The sequence below is a fragment of the Phragmites australis genome, chromosome 4 (assembly GCF_958298935.1).
Source record: "Phragmites australis chromosome 4, lpPhrAust1.1, whole genome shotgun sequence".
NCBI lineage: Eukaryota > Viridiplantae > Streptophyta > Magnoliopsida > Poales > Poaceae > Phragmites > Phragmites australis.
Genome location: NC_084924.1, coordinates 31,304,245 through 31,320,994, shown reverse-complemented (window position 1 = coordinate 31,320,994; position 16,750 = coordinate 31,304,245). Strand labels below are relative to the sequence as shown.

The window sequence follows — 16,750 nt, the reverse complement described above, 5'->3', positions numbered from 1 at the left end:
ACACTCGTGGGGTGGTCAGCCTGACTCAAGGTAAGGGCACCTTTGACCACTTCAGATGCGGGATTGAGCCCCGACGTGGTCGCCCACATCTCCCGAACCGCCGACTTGTATTTCCTGTTCGAGGAATATATCGTGGTACTCCCGAAGATGTGGTGGACCATGTGATCGGCCTACTGGTACCCCAGGGCTAAGTGATCGGGGTTGGTCCCATCCTCATCATCATCGTCGTGCTTGAATTTACACTCTCCAAGCTCCTTGTCGATGATGCCCCGTATGACCTTACACTCGGTCAGGTCGTGGGCATCTATGCGGTGGATTGGGCAGTAGCCACGACCCTTCTTTCCCTACTTGCCAGTCTTCTTGACTACCATGACGTCAGATGATCCTTACTTGCGTTTGTTCTTCGTTTTCTCCTTTCGGTCGACCCCTTTGGAGGACACGAGCTGGTTGGAGGTCAGTCATGATCTGGCATCAATCTGACGCTGTCGGGTCTCGATGGCCTGTGCGTACTTGTTTGCAAGCTCAAAGAGATCAGTAGTACTTCAAATTTCCTTGGTGGCTAGCTTCTTGACCATTTTTTGGTCTTTAGCCCCTCTCTTAAATGCTATGACTATAGATTCACCAGTGATCCTTAGAATAGTGTTTTGGTGCTCGGTGAAGCACTAGATGAAGTCTCGCAATGACTTACCTTGTCGCTGCCTGACTTGGTATAGGTCGTCTTTGACCTTGATTAGGCATAGGTACCTTAGAAGTTGGTGACAAACTTGTCGCATAAATTCTCCCAGGAGAGAACCGACTCGCGGGGGAGGTTCATAAGCTAGGATCGAGCTGAATCGGTCAAGGCGGTCGGAATGTATTTGGCCATGACTTTACCATGCCCTCTCGCGGCCTACACCATACTGGTGTAGATCTGAGTTGGTTGAGCCATCGTACTTTTCGATTAGGACCGGTTAAAACTTGTCTGGCTAGTGCACCTCTTGCAGTCGGACTAATAGGGTGTTGCACCCCATTCTGTAACGGGGAGTCACCCACTGATGTGCAACAACACGTGCTCGAAGAGAGAGACAATGGTCACGCAGTCCTAGGGAGGGGATGGAGGAATCTAATGCCTCCCTATGTGAGGGAGGCTAGTGGTAGGGTTGCTTGCCCTTTTCCTGATCTCGCCGGGCACGGTCCTCTTGCTCTCGGGTGGCCATGTACCTTTGGATCACGCTGTGGTGGTCACATTGGTGCAAAGAGTCACGCAGGTTAGAGGGTTAGCTGTCCCAACGCAGCGGAGGTCTCTGAGCACTCCCTGTATCGAGGGAGGATGAGATATTTCCTGCTGTAGGGTCTGCCGCGATTCTTGACGATTGTGACCTTCACTAGTCCTAGCGACGGACATGGTGTTTGCCGTTGTAATTTGACATTGGAGGGTATTAACCTAGAGGGCGAGGTCACGCAACCATGGCGCTACTGACGAACCCTCTGGTACTGCTACTGGTGGGTGGGTGAGAAGCATTCGCATGGTCTGTAGATTCTGTGCAGGCATCATGGCCTCATAGTCGAGCTGCCGAGCGCTAAATGGTGACATATCGCGAGGAGGGGAGCCCCCGATATTTGTGCAGCGTGACGGCCTTAGTGACGCTGCCGCCAAGGACCGTGTCCTCTGCGGTGGGTCCTCTAGGCGACGCTATGGTGGTTGGGGCTATGCTAGACCATACCTGTGTCCAGTGCCAGTCTGGTTCCCCTCTGGATGCGTGGCCTGGGGATCATCGCCGCCACCCGGAATACTGGAGCCTCCGCTGTCCCCCGTTGCATGAACTGTCATACAAACTTCCCGTTGAGCATCAGAGCCTCTAGACTTCGATTCAGTGTCTCATACCTGGAGCACATCGGGCTCATCTGGGTCGTATCCTATGACGAATACCTCACAGTGACCGGGGTCCTCAGAATGGGACTTAGCGGTTACCGTGGATCCGGCCATGAGTAGCACAATCTAATCTCCAACACTTATCAAAATACAGAAACTCACTCCTATCTTGCGCACCAACTGTTGAGGGTTAGTCATGACAATGATTTTCGGGGGTGTACCAGTTGATGGACACGTGGACAATGTTTATAGTGTACGTGTGTTTGTGATGAACTTAAGAACACAGGATTATCAAAGTTCAGACCTCCTGAAGGATAACAGCCCTACGTCATATATATATATTTTATTAATATTTGTAAACTGGTTACAAATGAGTCCTGATTTGCTAAACTCGTTCTCCTCTTTATATATAAGAGAAGAAAAACTTACAAGTAAGTCTTTTTTTCGTTGATCCATGTCTAGCTAGATGTACTTTTCTCAAACCATCATCGCGTGATGCGTGCGCGCCACACCTTGCATTGGTGGTACTGCGGGACCCGTACCATCTTCTTAGACGCCTCCACTCTTACTTTACCTCAGTAGCCCTACCTACCTTCTTACCATTGGCAACAAACCCATCTACCAAACAGTTCCATCTCAATCTTCTATAAATCTATCTATAAACTCATCTCTAAATCGTTCTGCAGGCCCCTCTAGTACAGGCCCTGACAAAACCGCGAACGAGTTGCTTGCCCCTCGCCGGGCCGTGGCGATACACTTGTCGCTTCGGGCCGGTCTCCATGTGTGAGCCGCCGCCGCTTGCTAACTTTGCCACGCCTGGCACCTCTGTTTTTTAAAGTTAACTACGGCCTTTATACAGATTACAGGGCTGTTGCACGCTTAGAAGATATCAAAATTAAAAAGCTTGAGCTTATCCTGTTGAGGGTTCGTTCTTCAGAGCACGTTCTCCAAACGCAAGGCTGATTTGCAATTCCGTTTACCTGTAATTAAGCTGTACCGGCAGTGGCAGAATACAGTTATTTCCATCTCGAGGCATGTTCAGATTGAGGAATTTGGAGCCCCATCTTGCCAAAAAGAATTAGAACCTTTGTTCCAGACCTCCAGTTCTCTTGGGAGAGGACAAAGTCAAAGTCAAAGTCAAAATCAAAACCAATTTCAAAGTGAAACACAGCAGGAGAGTATTGTGAATTGTGATGCTAGACAGACACATGGAGCAGCACGGTGCCCGATGGGCGATGGGCACCCACCAATCCTGATGAAGATGTCAATCCAAATGGTACGGACAGCGTCGACGGCCCGACTATGGGGTCCTTGTGGTGCAGACGTAGGGTAAGTGTAATGCTATTTGTGTATGTTTATGTTGATTGCTTTATTGTATTGTCTAATTTAGTTAGGTTGCACAACCGAGTTAGTCCAGTGTGCAGACACACTACGTGTACCCGGACTTCGTTCGCCAGTTCGATAAGCTGACAGTGGACTGTGTGCGCTGGTGGCCATACACGCAGGCCGAGGTACTTCGACGCGCTCCGTTTGGACTTTCGGTGCTCTGCCTATGTAATCGGGAATACTAGCTCATGACTCGTGCCCTCATCTTCGACATCTGCGTCGAGGAGTACTCACCGCATCACGTAATGCGGCAGTTTGGGAAGTTCCAGTCGTGGCCGCTACTGTTGACTAGGTCGGTGCCGATCAACATACACTGATACATAACATTGTAATTACATTTTCATATAACCCACGTGTACACCTTGTATTCACTGACTTATGTTTCTCCAAGTTGACGCAGATGGGGGCTCATTCCACTAGTGTGTTTGCGTCGCATATGCAAAAATGGGTTGAAGAATGGGACGCAGCTATCGAGCACATCGTGGACGAGGAGCGGCCACACTCGGAGGAGGCGTACGCAGAGTACCTCTCATGGTTCGTACGTCGGACGCGAGTCCGGGTGATGTACACACCAGCCGAGTTTCCACTGCATGTGGTGGACATGCGCGACACGTACCCTAAACATAGGGACTGGGCTCGTGCGCTTGAGGTACAAATAACCCTACGCGATTCATCATTTGCCTCAATTGTTAGCTTAAAATTGTGAAGTGAGATGAAGTTTATCCTTGCAGAGGGACATACTACGCCAGATTGATGCCGAGGAGGGAAGCTTACCAACATCGCGACTACGAGCGACATCAGGAGGAACTACAGATGAAGCGGCAGGAGGAGGAGCGCATCAGGAACACCGCGAAGGAGCACGCCGCGGCTCAAGCACGTGAAGTAAAGAGGGAAAGGAAGCGGAAGAGGGCCCGTCGCGCTAAGACAGGGGGAGGAGGTGTCGGAGGGTTAACTCCTGTCGCAGGGATCCTGAGGGACCCTTTTTTAGAGATTCGGCGGGGGGATGATCCTGAATAAGTTTGCTGGAGAAATAAATGGATATGAATGCGATGGCTGGTGGGGTGAAATGATCTAATGCAGAAAAGAGTAAATACACTGGGGGATTAGACAGGTTCGAGCCGCATAGAGGCGTAACACCTTACTCCTGTATGGATGGTATAAATGCCCTGAGAATATCACCCAGGAATGTGCTAGTTACAAGAATGTCTGTTGTCTTTGGGTGCCCTTGGACTTCTCGATCTTCTCTACCTCCTTAACTTCTTGGACCGTGCAGCGCTTGCCGAGTTTTCCAGCTTTCTTTCTAGCTTCCTCTTTTTCTTGGCCTTGCCAGACCTTTCAAACTTTTTGAATTCCCTTTGTCCGTGCTGCTGGCCGCTTTAAATACCCGCCGGCAGTAGCATACCCCGGATGGGGGGGCACGAGTTCCAAGGTACTATAAATGGAAAGGGGCGTCATCATAGCCTCTGAACGAAGTGACAGGGGTTGAAAACGCGCCCCACGCCCGGTCACCAGGCGTCATGATGGCGCTAGTAACTGGCGCCGTGGATAGGGCCCACCGGGCAGCCGCAGTGCGGCCCGACGTGCTCGCTCTGTCTTGTTCGTCTACCACAGCAACGCGGCAGACGGAACGCCTCGGGCCTCGCGATGCTATCCCGTGACGCGCCGGATAGCGTGGGATGGGATCCGTGCATTTAATGTCCCCACGCCCTTCTGCCAGAATATGGCAGGAACTGACATCGAGCGTGGCGGGAGCAGTTGGAGGTGACAGGTCACGCACGCCCTTTCACTGGCTGACACCTCATCTCTGGACCCCTATGGGGGCCACTGTCAGGGGGCTTCCTAGGTCGTCGGGGAACCGAGTGCTCGGGGGGTCACTGTTCACCTCCCCAAGCACTCTCTCCCGAGAACGCCCTTTCTTGGTCCTCGGGAAACCGAGTGCTCGGGGGCCACTGTCACGACCCGAGCACTCTCTCCCGGTCTTGACTGTACGGATCCTCAGGGAACCGAGTGCTCGGGGGCCGCTGCTCGCAGCTCCGAGCACTCTCTCCCGGAACTTCCTTCGTTGAATCCTCGGGGCACTCGGGTGCCCGGGGGGCTACTGCTGGCAGCCCCGGGCACACCACTCCCGGTACTCAGTTCCACTGGTCACCGGGGGACTTGAGCGCTCGGGGGTCGCTGTTCACCTCCCCGAGCACTTTCTTCCTGGTCACTTAGTCTTCGTAGATCATCGGGGAACCCGGTTACTCGGGGACCACTGGTTGTGGCCCCGAGCGCCCTCTCCCAGGACTTAGTCTTCTTTACCCCGCGAAGGTGACCCTGCGGGATGGCGTCACGTGGCGGATTGCTGGCATGACCTCAGGATTCGGGGATCCCCGGTTCCTGATTCACCGACAGGAGGCGGTGCCTAAGAAAGGATAAATATCCTAGGTGTACTCAATATAGAGCATCTATTGTACCTTAGTCTTTTTCCATTCCCTAAGGCATATTAGGTTTAATAGCGGCAGGTTAGTCTTTAGGCATACCGTACATGACAATATTTATTGTCATCTCTTTATAATTATGGTCCATTCACGCAGCGATGGAAAAAACCCAATGTTCTTTGTAATATTTATCCGCGTATGTAAATTTTGTACCGAGTTATATTATATTTGTTCTTCATAACTACTATGACAAATTAGATTTTGTATTCTCACTACGTCACTTCGTAAAAAAAAAAATTCCACACACTTTTACACCAACTAAACAAAAAAATTTGAGAAAATTAGTGTAGAATATTTTTCAATTTATCGAATACAAATTCTATTAAAAAACTAATTATACGAAGGTATTACCTGTTGAATGTGTGAGAGGAAGATCTCGCTTGTTCAGCGGGCGAGAAGTTCTGACGACGTTTGGGTAAACTTTATTATTTTTAAACGGATATGTAATAAGAATTTGGAAAAAATATATAAAAAAATTCAAAGGAAGGCTCGCTGACTCCTCTATAGGAGTTCTCTCCCAGCCCACTGGCAAGCAGAAGCACTCGCTTTCGCTGCCCACCGCAGATATTTCCTTTCGCCGTCGCCAAGGCCCCTGTGCTGCGCTCCCCGGCGCCGGCCGATCCATCCATCGAGGAACCGCAAGGTGAGCGCTAAGAACGAGCGATCCTTCCGCCTGCTCGGATCTGTAGCCTTGCAGCGTGTTTGTGCCTAGATCCATCTGTCACCATCCTTGCGGTTCTAGATCTGCGGTTTCCATTTCCCCGGAGGTCGAATCCTTCTATCCGAAAGGCTCGCGGGGTTTTCTTCTTCTTCTTTTGTTTTCTCGTGCCGAGGATTTGAGGATTTTTGTGGCGCGATCCATTCGCTTGCTTGCTCGCTTGATGCGGTTCCGCGATCTCTGTGATCTGATCCGATCTGGTCTGCTGTGATCAGGAACGGGAGAGACGAAGCAGAAGCATGAGCGCCATGGCGATGTCGTCGTCGCTGAACCCGAACGCGCCGCTCTTCATCCCGGCGGCGTTCCTGCAGGTGGAGGACTTCTCGCCGCAGTGGTGGGAACTCGTCACCACCACCGCCTGGTTCCGCGACCACTGGTCCCGCCAGCACAGCGACCTCGACGACATGGCAGAGGAGCTCGACGCTGCCGACCTCCTGCCCGACGCCTTGGACGACGACGACGACCTCTTCTACGACGACGAGCCCGAGCACACCCCCGCCGTCGAGGCCGGGCAGCAGTCACCCGCCGACGCTATCAAGACTGGTACGGATCTGCATCGGCGATTGCAATTTGCCTTTGATTTTGAAAGATGGATTGCAGTGAGCTCATCTGCATATGCGCGTGTGTTTCTGTGCAGATGCGGTGGTCAAGGCGCCGAACCTGACTCCCCCAAAGGACGGCGCCGGGCCGCGGGTATTCCGGGAGAAGCCCAAGCACTCCGAGACGCCGACTAAGTACGCCGGCAGCCCGAAGAGCGGCGCCCCCGCGTGATTCAGCAGCCTCGCTAGGTTCGTTCGTCCTGGTGGGGAATTGAGCGAGGCTGCTGCGCCTCTTGCAGTCCTGCTCCTGGCTGCTGCCGTTCTGGTCTGGTCTTTCAAGTCTAGTACAAGTAGTAGTAGTAGAAGTGTCCTTTTGTATAGCAATCAAGTAAAAAATAACCAAAAACAAAATGCAACTGTTGTTTGCTGTTGCTCTCTAAGTTTTGTTCAGTTCAGAGTCTCTAGAGAAAAACCCCAAAAAAACGAAAGAGGGTGAAGGTGAAGTCCCAGTGTAGAAACAAGAATGCACTCATGTAAATGTTTGATGTGCAATGACAGAGTCTAATGTTTCAAATAGCCCTTTTGCTGTTCTCTTGACTGTTTCTACTTGTTGCATGCCAGTTAGCCACTCTTCTCTGGTAAATTGATTGGTCACTCCTATCACTCTTCAGTATGTTGGATGATGACCTCATCCACTTGAATTTGTCTAGTACGAGTAACTGATCAGGGAGAGCCCTTGCCCTGAAAGATGGTGATCAAGGCGTCGAGCATACACTCTTCAGTCTTCCAGTATCAAGCATACACTAGGTTTTTCAGTGTCTTCGTTTCAAAGCTTCTTGGAATCAGCTGCTTTGGGTTTTGACTGATCCATGGTTTGCCATGACTCATGAAGCAAGATCGTGTAAACAAAAGGCAAACTATATTCTACACAACTCATGTAGTCATGTGTTCTGACCATGGCAGCCATTGAAGATGACAGCATTGTCATGTTGTGTGCCAGCGGGCCAGGTCAAATGGAGGGAAGGTTTACCAATACATGTATTTTCTTTACACCTGCTACAGGTCTGCATCAGTTCAGCATTCAACACTCTGATAAACTTCCAAAGTAACAAGAGCTCAGCTAACAGCTGCCTTGCAGCTTCTTTCAGCCGGGTACATTTTGCTTCCAGGGATGACTCATGGAAAGGACATGGCAAATGAATGCAACATGCATCTTATCATATCAAGCTGAGAACTGCTGGGTGGTGCTTGCAAGCCATGAAGGGTGAACCACCCCTGGTCCGCACTGCAGACCTGTAAGGTGTTTTGTTTTGCTTTGAAGAAAACGGGGCACATGGACATGATGCTTCATCCAATCTGATGTAATCATATGTAGTAATGTGCACCAGTAATTTTGCATGAGGAATTTTTGAACAGGCAAGATGATATTTGTCCCGTACGAAACATCACATTTCGTTGTCATAGTATCTTATACGATGATTGTGGGTTTGCAGAGCCCTGAAGAGGCTCGGAAAACCATGGAAAATTTTCATACTGGTTATATAATACTGATCATGTTTTCAGAAAAAAAAACTCTTGCACAAAAAAAAATCTACCAAGAAAACATAGAAAATGAGTATAAATTCCACGGTTATTCCTCGTGGCACATTAGTCCTCACGAGTCTGTGGTAGGCTAACGCCCCACATACCATTGTATTTCTCATCTCATTCGTTGAAGTCCATTCACCCTCTTGTTAGAGGAGGGGGTTGTTCGAGGAATTATGAGGATTTGACCATGCTAATTTGGATAAAAGATCTGCCATCTAAACAAGAGATCATGTGGCTTTGTTAGTTGTTACCCCCCTTTACTTTATATATAGTCCGCCAAGGAACAAGTAACCACTAAATTTGGTATTTTTATTGCCTCCAAAATTTTTTACCACGGTCTCAAACTGTTGGAAAAATAACACTTTCATATTTAATTAATTTAATTTATGATAAATATGAACAAGAACAGATGCAAATAATTAATATTGACTAGGTTTCAACTAGCTCCGACGAGTCTCGACTACATTCGACTGTCACTCGAGTAGGGTTCAACTATCTCCGAATAGCCTCGACTATATACTTGAGCAGGATGTTGACTGGTCCCAAAGAGGCTCAACTAGATACTCGAGCAGGATTTCGACTAGGTATCTAATACATATTGCAATGTACGTATCTGATGGCGACGTGAGATGCAGAGACCTCCGTGATGTCGAAGTAGTAGACGATGACGAAGATGATAGAAGTAGTCAAAGTAGATCACGATGATGTAGAGGAAGTAAATAGTGAGCAGTCACGACGAGCACTTCCCAAAAACCTTATTCGTCCTCTCCCGATACAGGATCCCAAAAGCGACAGGTTCTGAAAACCTTTTCTCCCATTTATCGGTGCACACCAGCGCATCGGTACAGAGTAGACTATGTATGACAACACAACTGAGAAAAATTGGCAAAACCCTAATTGCGTATATGCTTTGGGGCCACTACTGACAGATATATATAGAAGGAGAATCGCGCGGTTGAGACGCGCAACGATCGGACTCGTAACCGACATAATTTCTATATACTTATCTATTTGCCCATGCAACAAAAGAATAAAACTGTAAAAAAAAAAGTCGCACCTACGCAAGCAATTGAACTCAATTTCGGTGGACCATTCACACAGGTGCCGCATGCCTGCGCCCTTCGCCCCGGGCCACAATCTGGTGAGGCGAGCGAGTGCATGCGTGTGTTCTCCTAGTACTCTCATCCGCACATGCTAAGTGAGGGAGAAGAGAATCTCTTTTAAGTTGGTCTCCATTCACCTCCACTAGCAAGGTGGGACTAAAAGATACATGCCCGCCTCCACATGGTTGGGCATTTGAGATTTATTTAGAATTACACAAATATAATGGGTCAAGCTTATATATTCTAACAATCCCCTATCAGATCTCAAAATCCTACATATATTTGCCTTTTTTCTTAATACTGTTTGATATACCAGTGTTTCGATGGAGAACTATTAGGGTTGAACATCCACCTAAAATATTAAGTTACACTCATTCACAACTTGGATAATGAACGAAGCCTTGAATTACAAGTTTTGTACAAACAAGTTTCACTTAAAGTCATAACTGGTACCTAGCTGCCAATAGGCTACCCCTCGGGTGGAGCATATAAGTCGTACTTCATTGTCTCTTTATGAGTTTATTAGGGATCACCCAAATCTCGTAGATTGTGACTAACAGTCAGGCTCATATTGTTGTGTTCTTTCAAGAATGTCCTGTAGGATAGCATCTTCGCTAATTAAAGCCAATAGAACACATTAAGGCAACAGATAGACATACCTTACAGATTCGAGAGTATTACATCTTCACTCGAGTGGGTTGTGTGGTACTCTCATTCAGTTAACCAATAGCTTGTTCTTCCGAGGTCCTAATTCACGGGATCTCCGATTACATAAGTTGGGTTATCACTACGGTATAACCCACATGGGTCTCATTCCCATTTCATTCGATGCATTATCTATCACATTCTGTGATAGTCCCTTTGTAAATTGATTTGCTAGGTTTTTAGTCATTTGGATATAATCCAACTCTATCACTCTGGAGTTCCTCAGTTTTCTAACAAATTTCAATCTTCTCTTTACATGTCTTGAGGATTTCATGGTGTTCTTAGAACTCTTCACTTTGGCAAGAACTGTTTGATTATCACAGTTCATAAGGATAGTTGATATCGGTTTTTCAATCACTGGTAAGTCCATCAAGAGTTCACATAGCCATTCTGTCTCAATAGTCTCTGTGTCTAACGCTGTGAGTTCTATTTCCATGGTTGACCTTGTCAATATGGTCTATTTTCGAGATCTCCATGAAACAGCAGCAACACCAAGAGTGAATACATATCCACTTGTGGCATTGATCTCATCAATATCGAATATTCAATTTGAATCACTATAACCCTCCAGTACTAATGGGTACCCAGTATAGTAAACTCCATAATTTATAGTATGTAGCAAGTGGCGCATGACTCGCTCAAGCGTATGCTAATGATCATCACCCGAGTTAGAAGTAAACTGGCTCAATTTGCTCACAACAAATGAGATATCAGGCCTTGTAGCACTAGCTAAGTACATGAGTGATCCGATTACCTGGGAGTATCTCAGTTGATCCCTAGCAATCCTTTTATTCTTACGAAGTATTAAGCTAGGATCATAAGGTGCTAGAGCGATCTTGCTATCCATGTAGCCAAAGCGGCTCGATCTTTTTCACATAATAGGATTACGAAAGTGTAATCTCATTCTCACCTCTAATCAACTTGATGTTTAAAATCACATCAGCATCTCCTAGATCTTTCATATCAAAATGCCAAGACAAAAATGACTTAACCTCATTAATCACATTAAGATTTATTCAAAAAATCAATACATCATCAACATACAAGCACATAATAACTCCCTCACCCTCACCATAGCGATAATACACACATCTATCAGCTTCACTAACTGCAAAGCCCGAAGATGTTAAAGTTCTATCGAACTTCTCATACCATTGCTTAGAAGCTTGTTTGAGACCATACAAAGATTTCAACAACTTACATACAAAGATTACAAACTCATTAGGTTGATCCATATAGATTTGTTCATCCAACTCTCCATTAAGGAAAGTTGTCTTAACGTCCATCTGATAAACGAGAAGACCATGTGAGGCAGCCAAGGAAAGTAATACTCTTATCGTGGTCAGTCCAGTCACATGTGAATAAGTATCAAAGAAATCTTCACCATTTTTTGGTATAATCCTTGGCCACAAGCTAATCATTATACTTTTTGATAGTACCATCAGGCCTAAGCTTCTTTTTAAACACCCATTTGCAACCCACAGGTTTACAACCATAAGGTCTATCTGTGACTTTCCAAATCCCGTTGGCGAGAATGGAATCCATCTCGCTATGAACTGCTTACTTCCAATAGTCTGCATCTGGAGATGCATATGCTTTTGAAATAGACTTAGGAGTATCATCCACAAGGTACACACTGAAATCATCACCAAAGGATTTTATTGTCCTTTGTCTCTTACTCCTTCTTGGAGCTTCACTGTCATCATCCTCAGGAACTAGCTCATGTGGTATTCAAAATACTCAATTGGTATGGCAGGTTCAGGAATTATCTCATAAGTTTGACTAGACATGTTATGAAGAATATAGGAAAAATATTCTCAAAGAAAGTAGCATCTCTAGACTCTATAATTTATCGATAAGCATGTCGGATACCTCAGATTTAACTACTAAAAATATACAGGCAATGCTGCGATGAGCATATACCAGAAAGATACAATCCACTATTTTAGATCTCAGCTTGCACTTTTTAGTTATTGGTACATTGACTTTTATTAAGCATCACTAAGTGTGCAAATAAGAAAGTGATGGTTTTCTCCCTTCCCATTCTTCATATAGAGTTTTCTCCTTATTCTTAGTAGAAACTTTATTTACAACATGACACGAAGTCAATAAGGTCTCCCCTCACCATGCCTTAGATAAACCCGCAGTGTCTAACATGGCATTAACCAAGTCAGATAGAGTGCAATTCTTTCTCTCGGCTATCTCATTTGATTGGGGCGAATAGGAAGACGTTCTCTTATGAATAATTTCATGTTTCTTACAGAATAAGTCGAAATCACTAGAGAAATACTCTCCACCATGATCTGACCTAAGTCTTTTGATTTTTCTTTCCAATTAATTTTCAACTTCTGCCAAATAGATTTTAATGTAGTCTAGAGCCTCATCTTTAGATTTCAACAAATACACATAACAAAATCTAGAAGCATCATCAATTAAAGTCATGAAATATTGTTTTTCACCCTTCGTCAACACATAATTCATTTCACATAGGTCTGAATGTATGAGTTCTAATAGTGCCAAGTTTCTCTCCTTGGGTGCCTTATGAGGCTTACGAGGTTGCTTAGATTGCACATAACTTTAGCACTTAGAACTTTTGATAATAGAAGAATTAAGAATTAAATTCAAGCTAAAAAGCCGAATCATACAACCAAAGTTTATGTGACATAACCATGAGTGCCAAACGCTAGCCTCATCCATTTGTATCGCCACAAATATGGTTCACAGATTTATTATAGAAATCAGAAAGGGAAAAGCAGAACAAACCTTCGCACTCATAGCCTTTACTAATAAAAAGTCTATGCTTCGACACAACTACTTTATTGGACTCTAATACCACCTTAAATCTGGTTCTACAAAGAAGGGAACCGCTAACTAGATTCTTGTTTATTGAAGGAACATGATGCACGTTCCTCAACTACACGATCTTTTCTGAAGTAAACTTCAGATATACCGTGTCAGCACCATGTACAGAAGCATGAGACTCATTCCCCACCAAGATGGAAGAATCCCGAGCGACATCATAAGAAGAGAACACTAAAATGTCAGTACAAATATGTACATTAGCCTCAGTATCAATCCACCAACCGGTAGACTGATTCACGAAATGAACAATAGGTAAATTACCAAACCCACTAGCTCCATCTCCAGTGTTGCCAATGATTACGTTCACAGACTTGGCGTTCTTTACTTGATTAACCTTTTTTTCCTTTGCGTTGTTGGCAATCTTTAGTTCAATGGCCAACCTCACCGCACAGGAAGCAAGATTTGTCATCTTTGTTCACCATCTTCTTCTTAAAGTTGGTGGTTTGTTTAGCCTTATTATTTTTTCCTTTGAGCTTGTTGTTAGAGGACTGTTTGTCACATCCCAAATCTTGTAGACACGTCATTAAGAATAATCATGCATGTGAGCATTTGTTGAGTGCTTGTTGATTCCAATGGTGGCTTATCATTTTTCAAGAGTTATGAGAATACCCGATCGTGGAGTTTTCTTTTAGTGCTGTTTAGGCATTGTGGGTAAATCTAATTAAAATGGGTTTATCTAGTATTGTAATCGCTGCACAAAAATTCCTAGGATTTTTGAAGTACTAGAGCACCTCAATTTGGGTCAAGAAAAGGAGAGAAACAAAATGAAGAAAGAAGGAAAAGAAATAGCAGATGTAATAGACTTGAGGCACTTACACGTGGGCCCACATGAGCTGAGTTTGCCCCATCACCTCTCCTTCTCTTTCAGCTGTAGCATCACCCTCTCCCTCACCTCACTCTCTCACTCCCACGCTCTCTCTCCCTCCCACCAAACAGCCAAGCAGTAGGAGCTGCTCTCCTCTCTCAACTCCCCTCCCTTTCTCCCTCAAATCATCCCTCAAGAAGCAAAAATTAAGGTATGCATGTGGTACCATTGCGTTTCCTAGCTTCTAAGCTTCACATTCATCCAATCTTTTTGTGCATGCATGAAGGATTCAAACTATTCTTCATCTCCCCAAATTCTTTTGGTTGAAGCTTGTGGAGAAGCAGCTTGGCCTCTCTTCCCCAAGCTTTTTCCTCCATTTCTCTTCCTCAACCGACGATCACCGGCCTCAATAAGGACCTTGAGTAAGTCTCCTAGGATCGCTATGGTGAGAATGCACGAATTGGTTTGGTTAAGTTCGAGTTCTTGAGCTACGATCGAGTAGTTGCAAAGCACCGCTTTGTTCTTGATGATTTGGAGCTAGTAGGAGTTTGGATGAGATAGAACCCGGGAATCATGCTTATTTTTGTGGGTAGATGGAGCCTAGAACCCTTGGGCTAGTGCAAATGTGTTTTTCCTTAAATGGGTGAGACATGCAAGTTGAATTGGCAAGGGAATCGCTGCGAACTCACGCTTGCTAGTTCATCTGGAACTTCTGGCCTAAGACAGAGAAGAGTCATCCGGAAGTTAATCCAGAACTTCCAGGTTGTCACGATGACCAAAACAAAGAAGGGTCATCCGGAAGTTAATCCGAAACTTCTGTGTTGTCACAATGACCAACACAGAGTAGGGTTATCCGAAAGTTCATCCATAACTTCCGTGTTGTCACGATGACTAAGATAGAGGAGGGTCATCCGGAAGTTCATCTAGAACTTTCGAGTTGTCACAATGACCAAGATAAAGAAGGATCATCCAGAACTTTTGGGTTGTCACAATGACCAAGACAGAGAAGGGTCATCCAGAAGTTCATCCAGAACTTCTGGATTGTCACGATGTCTAAGACAGACAAGGGTCATCTGGAAGTTCCGGATTTACTGTTCATCAAACATTTTTACTTTATTTGTTTACTTTGCTGATAGCTTGTATATTTCATAGTTAATTCATACGAACTCCAAAAATTATGAGACCAGTTGTGTTAGCTTTTTATCAGTATGAACTACTTGTTAAAAATGTTGGAACTCAAGAAATACTTTCTGATAATTAGTTAATTATGTTTTAACTTAATTAAATCATAATTAATTAATGTCATATCCTAAAATTATGAAACTACTTGGACAATTCATGTTATGATTAGTGCTATCTAGTAAAAATAAACTTTGGTATGAAAGTGTTGTTTAAACATTGAAAATCTTGATAGCTAGCTTAATTAAGGTCTGTTTTGAACATACTTTAAGTACGTCATTTATAACATGAGCTTTCACACTTCAATTCAGATGATTCTTGCAGAACACTTCATTGCACCTCATTCATGCTCATCATATTGCATGCACTCTTCTTTAGAGAATGAAGGACCAGAGTGTGACGCGGGCGTGATCAAGGGCGATCCGGAGTTTATTGCTGTTGGTTGTGAAGCTGAGCATCAAGACAAGCATCTAAGCATATTCGATCTTATACTTTGGATCATGTAGAATCTAAATTGACAAATTATCTCTTATATATGTTATGCATGTTAGCGGGTCTATATCGGGTATGTGGGTAAAACCTATGTTGGTGCATTACTTCTACCTTGAATTATTGATGATCCCTATCCTTGTAGCATTGGTATAACATTGTTGTTGTCTAACTTAAATGCTATCCGAAATGCTTAGCAATGCATAGGTCATTAGTAGAATTCGAGCGATGGTTCGACCATCATTCGCGAGCTTAGGGCTTATTGATGTTCACAAAGATAATGATGATATTGTGAGGTATGAGATCATAAGGATGAGGCGAGATTTGGGCGGGCGATGCTATAGGCCTGCCTGGGTCGATTAAGCAGCGATCGTTATTGTAGTTGGCTTTAGCACCTTATGTACTACCACATATTCAGATAATGGACGAATGAGCCGATTATCATACGCCATGCTAATGCTCCCACCTCACTCACTCACTCTCTTGATCTCTCTCCCAACTAGACAGAGCAAAGGCAGTAGCCTCTCTCTTCTCCCTCAAGCACTCTCTCCATTCGTTCCTCAAAATCCCACGCAAGGAGCAAGAAACGAGATTTGCATGTCACTCTATGACATTCCCCACCTCTCTAGCTCTCCATCCATCTTATTCTTATTCACATGCATGAAGGTTTGGAGCATTTGCAATCAAATTCATCACCCTTGTTGTTCTACAACTTTCAACAAGTTTGCTCTCCCTTCTCCAAGTGTTTTCCTTTGGTTCTTCCCCAAATCGACGTCCTCAAGCCTTGGAAAAGGACCTTGGGTAAGTACCCTAGGATTTCCATGATAGCATCGCAAGGTTTAGCTCGATTTTGGTTGAATTTGTGGACAGCAATGGAAGATTAGCGAGGCAATGTCGTGTTCTTGAGGCATTAGAGATGGAAATAAGGTTTGGATGAGATAGCTAGTAAATCGACGGTCTAGAGTGAGTGTATCAGGTTTAGAACTAATGTATTAGTGCCATTGCATGTTTATGTGGTTTAGTTTCAACACGCAAGTCGATTCGA

The 16,750-nt window shown here is 45.1% G+C and overlaps 1 protein-coding gene across 1 annotated transcript; it reads left to right on the top strand.

Annotated features, from left to right (window-relative positions):
* The first annotated feature begins 6,201 nt into the window (after positions 1-6,201).
* LOC133916098 (protein EARLY RESPONSIVE TO DEHYDRATION 15-like) lies at positions 6,202-7,566 on the top strand. The gene is made up of 3 exons (XM_062359607.1): positions 6,202-6,361; positions 6,652-6,979; positions 7,074-7,566. Exons 2-3 carry the CDS (start codon positions 6,676-6,678, stop codon positions 7,205-7,207), a joined length of 438 nt encoding a protein of 145 aa, XP_062215591.1. The 5' UTR covers positions 6,202-6,361; positions 6,652-6,675; the 3' UTR covers positions 7,208-7,566.
* The last annotated feature ends 9,184 nt before the right edge of the window (positions 7,567-16,750 follow it).